General features: G+C 37.3%; 1 protein-coding gene across 7 annotated transcripts in view; it reads left to right on the top strand.

The window, feature by feature from the left end:
* Nucleotides 1-13,110, top strand: part of CNKSR2 (connector enhancer of kinase suppressor of Ras 2) — a 207,506-nt gene that overhangs the window by 66,881 nt on the left and 127,515 nt on the right. For all 7 annotated transcript variants that reach the window (XM_077172438.1, XM_054655123.2, XM_077172446.1 and 4 more), the window contains exon 5: nt 8,208-8,249. In XM_077172438.1, coding sequence (XP_077028553.1) covers nt 8,208-8,249 — 42 coding nt within the window. The remainder of the gene's footprint in view (nt 1-8,207; nt 8,250-13,110) is intronic.

The raw sequence follows: 13,110 nt of genomic DNA, 5'->3' as shown, positions 1-13,110 counted from the left end.
TTGGTGCTGAAATGCTGGCTGTGGTTTCTGACTGAATGGTGTGCTGGTTCATTTTAGAAAAAAGGAAGAGGTGTAACTCCCTCCATGCAAAGTAAGAATTAATATGTGACCATATCCCTAAGGAAAGCAACATGATGTCTTTTACAGAAAGGAGAAATAATTGGAAATGGAAAATTACTTCTGAAAGATAGAATAAAAGAGCTTAGTGTACCTATTGCATCTCTCTTAATCCAGCAAGCAATTTTTCCCAATAGTTGCTTGGTCTGTGGGTGATTTATGTAAGTTGTATTAAATTTCTACATGAAGTATTCTGTTACTATGGTGATAGGTGCCACTCCACACAGATTGTTTAAATAAAATTAAAGCAATTCTTTGTACTCAGTAAGCTGAGTAATTGCTATTAGTTTGTACACAGGGGTTATGAACTTAGAGTTCTGCAGGTTTATTGCATTTTCAGGGAAAGGCTCTAGACTTCAAGAAGCATGTGTGTAGGTTGCATAAGAAATGTCCTTTTTTTATAGCATTTATTTATTAGCTTGCATTGTATTTTCCCAATAGAGATTTTTTCCTTCTCCTCTTACTGTGATGCCTGCTCACCACTCTGCTTTCTCCCACCTCTCTCAGTTCTTATGCACATTTCCAGTGGGCAAGGACAGAGTGGGTCCTGCAGGTTCAAATGAGTTTACTGGCTTAAGTGTGGAGGGGAAGGGAATTCATTATAATAGAATGAGGATGTTATAGACCCAGTGGTTAAGAAACTGCAGGAATTGAATAACTGTAGCATAAATGAGAAAGAAAGCAAATATTTCTGAACGGCAGTGGGAATAAAATCGACAGGATTTGTGTGGGAAGCAAAGAGGAGTTGAAAATGGCACCCAGGTTGTGAGCTTGTGGGACATAAGGTGGTGGAGCTGTTGACAGAGATAGGGAAAGAAAGGGGGAACAGGGAGTGTTTGGGAAGAAACGTGATTGCAGCTCATCAGCATCCTGTGTAAGGGCTGGTGGCAAATATCCAGAAGGAGATTCTGAACTGTGAATGTGAACAGAAGGGCTGAGAGATCTGTGACTCATCCACACAGAGATGATAATTAAAGCAGCATGATTTTAGGAGGCTGCTGAGCAATAGGGAAGAGGTTGCAGAAAAGGGGAGAGTTGAGGATAGAGCTCCCTGGGACTGTTGCAGTTGAAGCAGCCATAATGGGAGACTTTTTGAGCAGCCCAGTGGAAAGAAAGTCATGGAAATAGCATATTTTGGGATGGTTACATAGAAATACAGCACATATTTTAACAGTGTCTGTGTAATTTTAAAAATTCATTTCATGTGGCAGCAGCCAAGGGTTACCTGTGTAAGCATTGAGTGCTGTATAGCTTGGAGGAGCTTGCTATTGCATTTTATTTAGGTAAGAGACAGAAGAAAAGTATTTCCTTTCCCCCTCTCTCTGTTCCAAATATTTGTAATTTTCAGTGTCCAAAGTCCCTACCTTTTGTATCAACAGCCTGCCAGACCTCAAAATATAAGATGTGATAAAGCACATCAGGAAATGGCTGACTGCGTCATGCTCTTATTTCTTAGCATGTTGCCAGAGGAGAATGTTACCTGCTTACTAGCTTCTGTAGCTTTTGGGGCATTTAAAGTTTTTTGTTCCTTGTACTTTTGAAGGGGGGTTGGAGGAGAGGGTTGAACAGAGCTGTATATCTGTCAGTTTGTTTTCTATTATTCCAGTAATTACCCAGACATGCCTGTAAATCACAGTCTAAGAAGGATTCCATAATATCCATCAGTTTTCTAATCATCATGCTCTACAGAACACAGCATTTTGTCATAGGCAGCCATAGCCTGGGCTTCTTCAAAAGCAGATTGAGGATTGAGGGAGGTGATTCCCCCACTCTGCTGCATTCTGGTGAGATTCCACCTGCAGTGCTGCATCCAGCTCTGAGGCCCCCATGTAAGAAGGATGTGGATCTGTTGGAACAACTCCAGAGGACATCACAAAGATGATCAGAGGGCTGGAGTCCCTCTGCTACGAAGACAGGCCAAGTGAGTTGTTGAACCTGGAAAAGAGAATGCTCCAGGGACACCTTATAAGCAGCCTTCCAGTGCCTACAAAAGGGGGCTACAAAAGAGCTGGAAGGGACTTTTCACAGGGGTGTGTAGTGACAGGACAAGGGGGAATGGCTTTAAACTGAAAGAGGCCAGTTTTAGATTAGATATTGGGAAGAAATTCTTCAGTGTGAGGGTGGTGAGGCACTGGAACAGGTTGTCCAGAGGAGTTGTGGATGCTCCACCCCTGGCAGTGTTCAAGGCCAAGCTGAATGGGGCCCTGAGCAACCTGGTCTAGTGAGGGGCTTCCCTGCTCATGGCAGTGGTATAGGAACTAGATGATCTTTAAGTCCCCTTCCAGCCCAAACCATTACAGGATATCATTCAAGTCTATTGTTTCAAAACTGTCATTGTTTATTCCTGCCATCAGCTGAATTAGACATATTTCCAATGTATTTTCTAATTAGTAAAAGGCTAAATTAACTCAACCTGTCTTACCCTTTTACCTGTTTGGAAACTATGTACCGGTGTCTTTGTCTGAGAATAGCGATAAGGATAATAATGAATGAAAGTACACTAAAGGTTATAAAACTTCTGCCACCTTCATGTGTTGGCCAAGCTTTAGACTTTGTAATCATTATTGTTGAGAACTTTTGTGAAGATCTTCAGCGATGACTTTAGCAAAACTCAGTCTTGTGGCTCTCTTGCTTTTGCTGAATTGGGCAGAATTCAAACCAAATGAGCCATTCTAGAGCCAATGGCATGAATTCCCTAGACCCAGTGACACTCGAACAGGCACCTTGGAGCCAGAACAACTTATTTTGCACTAGTGAGACTGAAGGCGCTGGAAGTTATGATCTGGGCATTCTCAAGTTAATTATTTTTTATTGTTGCTAAGTAGCAAGACCAACAGATCATCCATTTGACTTACACTGCTATTAAAGTATTCAGTTACAGTGTTAATCAATTTGAGAAGCAAGGGATGTAAAGGATTCTTTGACTTAATTCCAGCCAATGGCTACATTGCTCAAGAGGGTTTTGTGGCAAAGGTTTGGCGATTTATGAGAGTCTGAACCCCCTTTTAAGCAATCATGTAATTCATTATTTTTGTTACAAATAGAAAACTGGAGCTGCATAGCTTAGAATATTTTGCATAACTTGAAAAACATTGGTGACAACAATTCTATTTGACATGTTTTTAAGCAGTATGTAAAATCTAGCCCTCTTGAAACTAGACATGGAAGATGAATGGGATTTCTCATGCATTTTCCCAGTAATTTTACTACTACTTTTAAATGGTGTTCCTAATGCAATTACCTATGTTTTCATCCGCCACATACTGGAAAAAACAGTGCAATATTCACATGCATAAACATAAACATATATTAAAAAGCTTAATCACTTTGTTAATCATAATTAGCTTCCTGTAAATTCAGTTGGACCGTAGGGAAAAAGAAATGAAGAAATAAGTGAAGAAGCTCCACCACAAGCATCATAAAAGCTACCCAGAGAATTGATGATTTCATGGCAAGCTCTTGCTCTTCACAAGTTGCTCCAGTTGAATCGATCCCACAGCCTGCCTTTTTAGGCAATGCTACTATCATATGCATTTAAAAAGGACATTTTTGGATTAATATGTTACCTGAAAATTTTGACATTTTGTTCCTGAAAATCACGTAGTCTGGTTCTATATCAGTTTTGCCTAGGAATTTGCCTTGCCTTATAGGAGAAAATAAATTAGGATGACTACATGTACATGAGCAACTAAGGCATTCTGCTGAACAAGCAAATATAATGAAAGGAGCCCACTCCATCTCTGGGTACTCTGATGTAAGGTTTACTAGAAATGCTGAAATGTTGGTGAAAGATTTAATGCATATATTTCTGCATTTCTCCTTTTTAAAAATCCATTAACTATTTCTGTGTATATATTTCTTTTTCTGAACTAGCATAATTTTATTCTGAAGTAAAGTTATGGAGTTGACAGGAACTTAAGACTGCCAAGAAGAGTGCAGTGCATCAGCTGCCTGGAATACATGGCAAAACCATGAATAATAATAATAGTTGTAGTAATAATAGTTGTAGATGGAAAGTTTTAAGATTATAGCCTGCAAGTATCCTGAGAGAAGTGTTTGACAGGTAATTGCAATAGGTAATTTGACAGGTTGCCAACTTGAACTTGTAAACCAAATCATATAGATGCAAAAATAGAAATATTTTCTGCAGAATATTTATCCCACAGTTATAGTACTGGAGAGCTGCATGAATATTTTTTATCTCTGGGACATGGGAGCAGTAGGGTAAGTTGGCAGGTTGTCTTTATCTCAGTTCTTCACATTTTGAGTTAAGACTTAATCAATGTGTGTGACTAGAAAACAAAGAGTAAGAAAAGTATTAGTGTAATTAGCTGATCCTATTCCCCACTTCAGTGAGATACTAAAACAAATGTTTAAAAAGAAGGTGCTAATACTGAGGATAGAAGGAAAAAAAAGGAAAAATAAAGCATCATAAACACTGCTTTTGAAAGAAAAAAGTCCACAGGTATTTGTATTTTATATATGTTGTCTCACATCTGATTTGTTCCAGCAGTGTCTGGGGTGGGATGGGTAAAATGTGTACATTTTGCAGTGTTGTCACCAGTCAGTGCTGTCTGATTCAGTGGGTTTAATATAAACATCCTCAGCAATTATTCCTTATGACATTATGGTAGGATCTGTGCAGATATAATTTAAAATTTTTTTTTGTAGAGACCATGTGAAGGTTGTGAAGGTCAGAACTTCTGGAAGAAATAAGCAATTCCTCTCAGTTACAGTGCGGTGTAGGTCTTGCTAGTCTTAAAATTAGGTTTTCAAATTGTACTGGGATTGAAGATGGAGAAGAACCTGCTCCTTGATTTGTGTGGTTTGTTCTTGCTGCTCTTATCTTCCTCCCTTCTTGCTTTTTTTTCTTCCCTTCCATATTGGAGCTCTTGTTTCTCTTTTTTTAGGATAGTTCCAGCTGTATGAGAAAGTTCCATTTTGCCGTTTTTGTGCACGAGGCAGAGCTGGAAAGAGTGACCATGAAGATCTGATATTAGTCATAAAATTGTTCCATCATATTTCCCTTTTTCTTGTGGATGATGCTCTGCCATTTTTCTCCCTTAAACTGCTAATGCCAGTATTTGACTATATCTTAAGGAAATGTAAATTAGCACAACTTCTTTTTTTGCTTTATTAACAATGTGTGTCATTAATGTTTTAGAAAATAATCCACAATTAGCTGAAACTCTGTAAGGTTATTTTCTGAAGTTTAGTTTTGTTGGTTAGAAGATCACATAGCCTAGGTATACTTACAGTATGGCAGTGAATATATATGCAAAGTTCAGAGAATAAACAAGTAGAAGTAATACATCTCCTCTTTGCTTTAACTGTGCCTTTCAGTTCAGGGATAATCGCAGTATTGGTTTAACTAAGTGAATAGCAAATTTTTAGCTTGTGTAGGAGTAAAGCTTGGTTGCAGAATTTTGTGTGTGTTCTTGCTTTTCTAAAGTAGGAAAGAAGTTGATGTTAAACTTGCATATGATCTGTTTCTTACCTTAATTGCAATATTTTGGTACTCTAGTTAAACATATATTAAAGAAAACCTTTAAGGAGTAAGATATGGGCTTGTATGGAAGAAAAAGACATTATCCAGGTGTGGGTGGTATTGCTACTAAGAATAAAAATTTATTTCTAATTGCATAGTTAGAGACTTTTTATAGTTCTCAAGTGCTTTAAGCTCTTTTAGGTGAGATGAAATGGGTATAAAAAAGCAATAACTGTAAATGGTAGAAGCCCCCAGTAAAAAGCAGTAAACCCAAGGGGTGTTTGTGGAGGGTGGGCACAGTTCTCTTCAGCTCTTGCTTAAAGACAAAGCACAAGGCAGCAAAGGGGAAATAAACTGTTCCCTGTGACAGAAGGTGGCATGTGGCTTTTGCTGCTGGGGTTGTTCAGAAGCAGTCTCAGCCCTTCTCTCTAGGGATGGCTGCAGGAAGTGGAAACAAGCCTCAGGGATCAGCTTGGTGACCTTTTCCTAAGTTTCTTTGAATCCTAGACTTCAGGGCTGCTCTGGATTGCCATCATGGTTCTTGCCATTCCTGCACATTTCCCAGAGCTCATGCTTGAAATATGTTTAGTTGGGTGTCATTCATGTATAGAAAAAATGTATTTTGGATGTTTTGGTTTTTTTTACCTAAGCATTGCATCTGCTGTCCTCCAGTTTTTCTATCTTTTATGGTTTCTTGAACTTTTCTCTTGCCTGTGAAGATGTAGTATCAACAATCTGCTGTTGCTATGTGATGAACTTATTTAGCAATTCTTTTACTCAAACCCTGGATTTGTAGGGAATGGTGTGTTGAGGAGGGAAGATTTAGGGTGAATCTATTCATAGACTGGATGCCTGAGAAGTTTTCACTTGTTTTACTATCTTTTGTGGATTCAGAAGTATTTTAATTTTCTTATATATAGTCTTGGTTTGCCAGAAGAAAGCATATTTCTTTAGCTTCCTTCATGATTGTGGGGGAGTTTTCAGTTCAAGGATTTAGCAATATTTGCCTGTTATTCACTGCTTTCTTGTTTGTAATAAACCCCTACAGCATTTGAAATTAAATTTTTCTTCCCTTATAGTGAGACTTCTCAAACAGTATCCTCTTTAAACTGTGTTTAAACTTATAGTAAACTCTCCTTATTACCAATGAAATTATGTCTGCTGAAAAGCACTTTTTTCTTTAATATAAATGTTGCAATCTCTTCCTGCTATTTTTACAAAATGATTCATAAGTAACCATGCAGAAAATAGATGTATCCAGATTGAAAATGTTACATGCCCTCCCACATAAAACAATGAAATGTGTGTTTTGCTACTAGGATTGCAAATACTTCATTGATGTCTGCATATAATTAAATGTGTTAGATTTTCTTTCCGGCTAAACTTACTGGCAAATGTTTCCTGAATGCCAGCAGCTGTTATTGGGAAAATGCTTCCCAATCAACCTGCTACTTCTGCATACATGACTTTATATGAAGCTTAAGGACACATTGGCTTTTCTTGCCTGAGTAACACTGGAAGTGTTCAAAGAATTAATTTTTTTTTTTTGAAACAGTTGCATATAAAAAAGTTGGTTTTCTAGCAGGACAAACTGATTTTAAAATGAGACTTTAAACATGAAGTCACATCTTTCATGTGTGACTTGAAAGTCCTATCCTTCATATCCAACCACATCTTTCATGTGGTTTGTTAGATAGGATATAAAGCATCTGTTCCAAACAGAGCTTGCACAAATTACCACAAAGTCACAGCACCTGAATGAACTCAAGAGTGGTTCTTTTACCAATATTGATTGTATTCTGTGTGCTCTCTGCCTTGGGAATTCTATTTCCTTATATCCACTGAGATTCTGGCCTGTCAGAAAATCCTTTGCAGTCCCAGCCCCATCTGTTGGTGTTGCTTATGGAAGCTGCCTCACGTGCTGCAAGAGCTAATGAGAATGTACCCATGGTCCCAGCAGGCTGGGTGTACGTCAGGTTTAATGGGTGAGCTTTGGGTGAGGTGTTTCTCTTCCCTCTTTTCAGGGTGTGTTATAAACAATCAACTCCTCTTCCCCCTCCACCAAGGCTCTCCTTCCCTTCTTCCGCAGTGTGCAAAAATGTCAGTGCAGCTCAGCCAGAATTGTTCATCTCGGTCACTTAGGACTGTTGCTGGTATCTCTGTTTTCCAGTGGGACCATTAGAAGCAGGTCATTATTGTCCACGCTCAGGGATGGCTGGTGGAATGCACTTGGGTGATATCTCTGTTTTCCAGTGGGACCATTGAAGGAGGTCATTTTTGTCCATGCTCAGGGATGGCTGCTGCAAGGCACTTGGGTGGTAGACATGTGACTAACTGGTACATGCCAAAAGCATGTAAAGTAGGGACAGTGTTGTCTGTCTCAAGGAAGGAAACAGCTAGAGCTAGTGAACAGATATAAGCATTTACCAGTATCTCGTTTCCTTTAAGTGGTAACTTCACACTTTCTTTGAATTCTAAGTCTTTGAAATATTTTGTTTAATCTTAAAGACTTTTCAATTTGGTTCAGTTCCTTTAAGGGTAAGTAAAGGAAGGGAAAATGATTGGACCAATTTAACCTGCTTTTTCTGCTTTCCTTTTTCAGGATTGCACAGTATATGAAACAGAGAACAAAATTCTTCATGTGGTAAGTACCATTTGGATTTCTCATAACCAAGTTTGTATAGACCACATAGAATTTTAGAGCTATGTGTTTTGTACTTTTTGTATGCAGTGCCAGTTTGATAACTAACTAGACTGAGCATGACTGAGTGAATTTATGGAACTACTTGTGAGCAGTTCAGGAGCTTTGAAACAGTTTGTTTTTGTCTGGCTCAGGCCCATCTGTTATTTGTAAGCCATGATTAGAAGAGTGATGTTTTAAAAAGGCAGTTTTTTGAGAGAGAGATGGTTGCTATGCTTCTATGAAATAATTTATGTTTGTTTTAGTGATATAGCTTAATTTAAACAGCTTTATTCCTCATAGGAGCCAGGAGATAGCCTAATTATAGGAAAATTAATGCAATGTTTCCTTTTGAATTCTGAGCATAAATACAATAGTCTCTTCTGAGAATCTTTAGTGCTATTTACGGTAAATAAAGTAGATAAAAGTTATCAGGGCATCAGAAAACATGATGAGTTTAAAAGGCTGGTGTATAGAGTGTGAAAAGCTTGAGTAAACCTTGTCTGAGAGCTGCACCCAAATTTTGGGTATTAAATTGTTTTTCAAGTTGTGAATGAGCTTTAGTGAGTATTAACCCACAGCTTGTTTCTAAAAGTCAGAAGTGAAGATAATCTCTTTAAGGGTGAGTAATGAATTAGTTTAATTTATTTCACATTCAGGTAGGTTTTGATATCTTACTGTTCTTAGTCTCAGAGCTTAAGCCAGAAAATACTGAATTTCTTTAAGTGATCTTCCCAGCTGAAATACTTCTTTTTCTGTTATTTATTTTATTCATAGTGTACCTGTATGAAATTCTTGGCAGGCTGAATCCTGTAAGCTTTTGATGCTTTGGTATCACAATGATGTGGAATAAAAAGTCTCCTTGTATTTTTAAGTTTCACTGACATTTTTTCAGGTGTGAGACATAAAGAATTAGCAAATTTCGTGAGGCTGATATCATCATCTACACTAGGTCAACCTCTGCAAGTATTTAAGTAATAAAATCTTTTATTACATAATCTTGGCAGAAATTGAAGTGCTATGAGTTTGAAATTTATATAAATAGCTTGGTTTTCAAAGCATGCTTGCTGTCTGCTGTAAGAGCTGAGAATTCTGAAATCTTCTATATACGCTATATACCTTTTACAAATTGGCAGAAAGGATTGTAAAGGAAGTGCCAGAATTCAGGACTGAGGAAACATCACTTTATACAGTCATTAACAGACAGTTTTGAAGAAACTGAGAGGGGTTAATTCAGGATACATGAGTATACAAAATCGAGACAGGTTTCAAAAGTTAATTTACATCATTCAGACTCTTGTAGGTTTATTTCTTTAGTCTGCAGTAGCTTCATTGTGGTCACAGGTGGACATTGGTATAAAGGTACCTTCTGTGATCACTGCTCAAGCTTGAAAGGAAATATGAGCACAAACAGAGCCTTGAATGCCTTAGTGAAGCCGTGGGTTAAAAATGACCCTGTAAGGATTAAACACAACTGTATGGATTACATGTAACTTGGAGCATTTCTGACCATGGTGCATATCAGCTGATCAGTGGGACTTGATGGGGGAAAGGCTGACCAAAAGCAATTGGTAAAAGAGGTAAATCTGTGACTAAATAAATAAATTATGGCATTTGAAATCATAGTAGGCACATAGAAGATCCTCATCATATTTTCAGTTTGAAGGTAGTTTTTTACATGTGCAGGTGAAAAGGTTGATGGAAGAATTGGAATTGAAAGCAGTCACAATTCCCTCTAAGCCTTTTCCTTGGAAGATAGAAAAAGGTGTCAGGGGTTTAGCCCATTAGACAATCTGAAGGGAGCAATCCAACAGTGAAAATGGGTTTCTCTGATACAAAAAGAACAGCAGTAAATTGTGAGAAAGGCACTGAAGGATCCTTGAGTTACAAATACTGGGAGAAATAAGAAAGATAGAGAGGACATGTGCACAGATATTGTAGGAGAGAAAGTAAATTCTCTTTTCTTAAATTCCAAGATCACACCATTCCAAGTCCATTTTCAGAGTCCATTTCCCATCTGACGTGATGTTTGACCAGCATCCCATCCAGCTGCCTTTGAATGATCAGATACAAGCATAGAGCTGTGTTTGCTGAGCTGACTTAGACAAGAAGTTGAATTCAAAGCTGTGGGCTCATCCCATGTAATTTCATGTACCACTTTCTCTTCATGACACAAGGAAACAAGTTTTTTCAAAAAGTGAAAGGATATTGCTAACGATCAATTAGCATTTCATGCAATTAGCATAAGGAAATCCTTATTGCAACAACATTGGTATTCTTACTTAAGATTGAAGCCAAATTTTAAGAGAGCCTTCTTACATAAGTAAAATCGATCTAGAGCTACAGAAATAAAAAAAAAAAAAAAAAGACTTAAAAGACAGTTGTGTACTCTTACTTGTTAGGACACCAAGATATTTACCACCTTAGGAGCAGACTGTTGATCAGAGTAGTAGATTTTTGTGTTCTGCGTTGAACATCTCCATTGTCCATGGAATGAAAAGGGGGTTGTTTTTTGTTTTTTTTTTTTTTTTTGACTCATGCTGTGGATCAAGGGCTGGAGCTTTGTAAGCACAGATGTCCTGTGGGGATGCTGCCCTGTTTCCCTTGTAGTGAGCCTGTGCCAAACTGGGGAACAAGAGAATGTATGGGCACAGCAGAGATGTGAGAGCATCCTTAGCTATTGAATTACACACAAGGAAACCTCCAAAGTTAACCCATTACTGAGTCTTCATGACTTCCTCTAGGGGGATAGAATATAAGAACATAAAGGTAGTATAGAAAGTAATCTCACCCCTAAGGAGTTGCAGCTGGGCCAATTGTGAAAGATTAGGAACAGGCCTGACTTTAACAGGCCACAGCTGTAACCAATGAGAAGAAGAGAGCTATAAAAGAGTGGGGTGGCTGGCTGAGAAGGAACTGGAGTCAGTTGGCTGCTTTGAGTGCTCTGAGGAGCTGCCCACGAGAAACACCGAGAGGGTGTGGAACTTCTGTGATAAGGAGACAACAGTATGGCACCCCTGCAATAAGATGACAACAGCTTCCTCCAAAGCATGGTGAAGTAGGCAAGAATCTCAAATAAATGACTGACTAGTTTGCTTTAATTAGGGAGGCCAAAAAACAGTTAATGTGCTCGTATTCTAACAGCACTAATTTTTTTTAAAAGCACATGAATGCCCTCTTTCCTTCAGAGGTGACAGTGTGTGACATGTGGAGGTGGCAGAATTGTCTTGTCCACAGACAGCATGTTTCAGTGTCACTTAAAGTATTCATATGTTAGCTTTTCAGGACTTGCTTTTTAAGAAATGGTGCTTTGGAGACACAGAACTCTATAGCTTCAGCTTATATTCAGGGAAGAAATATTTTTGTTTGCTCCAAGCAATATGAGTTTCAAATGCTTTTAAAAAGTATTTTGATTATCACTTATGGTATTAGGTTAGGCAGGAAATCAATCTATGTTATTCAAGTAAACATATAAAATGTATCTGAATGAAAAAGGTCTGATTGAATAATTATGAAGTTGTAAGATGCAATTACCTACTTGAACTTGTTTATTTCTTCTAAATGGAGTTTCAAAGTGTGTCTAGGGAAAAAAATGTCTCTTCTATAATGTTTTGTCCTAGTGTTGAAAAAGTTATTTAAGGACACCTACATTTCTTAAACTTTTGGGGTTTTTTTCTGTGACTTCCTTCTCAGAAACACTTGGTTTCTGTGGAATAAGAAGCATAAAACCCACAGAAATAACGTGTTGGGTTCTGCTCATTAAATTTCTGAAATGTTCATGAATAAGGAGAAATGCTTTGGATTTCTGCTGCCTCGTTTCTCAGTATGTTTTTTCCAGGGTAGCTTCCTCTAAGTAAGCAATGTAATAAATAGTTAAATAATACTAATCATAATTTCTTGATATAAACAGAAATGAAATAGCATTAGAAAATAATACTAACAGAAGTAGATGGCAGTAAAAATATTAATTTTTTTAGTATCTTAAAGAAGAACAGGTTTAGTATTACATAGGGTCTAAATAGGGAAGGATAAGCCATAGTTGTGGAGCTGGCTTCAAAATTGAAAAATACTATGCTCTTGCTAGTTCATATTTAGAATCTTTATATTGATTTAACTTGAGATGATAAAGTATTTAGAAAATTGCTCAACTTAAAAGGCTATCAGTTTATATCTGCTTATTTGGGGAATTATATGTTAATCCTTGCAAAATTCTGACTGGAGTTTTAAAATACTTGAAAAATAATTCATTGATTCCATCCAGCTGTTCAAGGCTGTATTTGGTGGAAATACCCAGTTCAGATTAATCCACATGAAGCAGTAGAGTATTAAAAGAAGAGCAAAGCTAGAAGAACTAATTATAGAAAGTAGAGGCCTGGCTTCAGTCAGATTAACAGTAAGTTTTAACTGAAAATTTTTAATAATTTTTCTTTTAACTTTGTTAGTTTAATTCCATAAGAAAAAAAGACACTTTTCTTAAGGAATTTACCTTTTCAAAAATTAGGCTGCATGTCCTGCAAACAGAAAATGCAATTTTTTTGAGTTGAAAAACTGTAGAAAGCGATCTGCAGAGGGAAGCTAATACTCAGAAGTTTTTTCAAAAGCAAATGAGCTATGCAAATTTAAAGATTTAAAAAAGAGAAACAAGCAATGGATCAGAATGTTCTCTTTTTCCAAGAGCCTTATTGAAACCACAGTGATGATAATTTGCTCCTGCCCACTATATTTGAATATTTGTTATAGAAGTATAATGGACTAAAAATACATTGTCAAAGGTATCATTTTATAGTCTTAAAAAAAAGAAAATGTAACCACTTTCTGCCTTTCA

The sequence above is a fragment of the Agelaius phoeniceus genome, chromosome 2, assembly GCF_051311805.1.
Source record: "Agelaius phoeniceus isolate bAgePho1 chromosome 2, bAgePho1.hap1, whole genome shotgun sequence".
Classification (NCBI taxonomy): Eukaryota; Metazoa; Chordata; class Aves; order Passeriformes; family Icteridae; genus Agelaius; species Agelaius phoeniceus.
The sequence above is the reverse complement of the archived record's forward strand: the minus strand, read 5'-3'. Positions and strand labels throughout refer to the sequence as shown.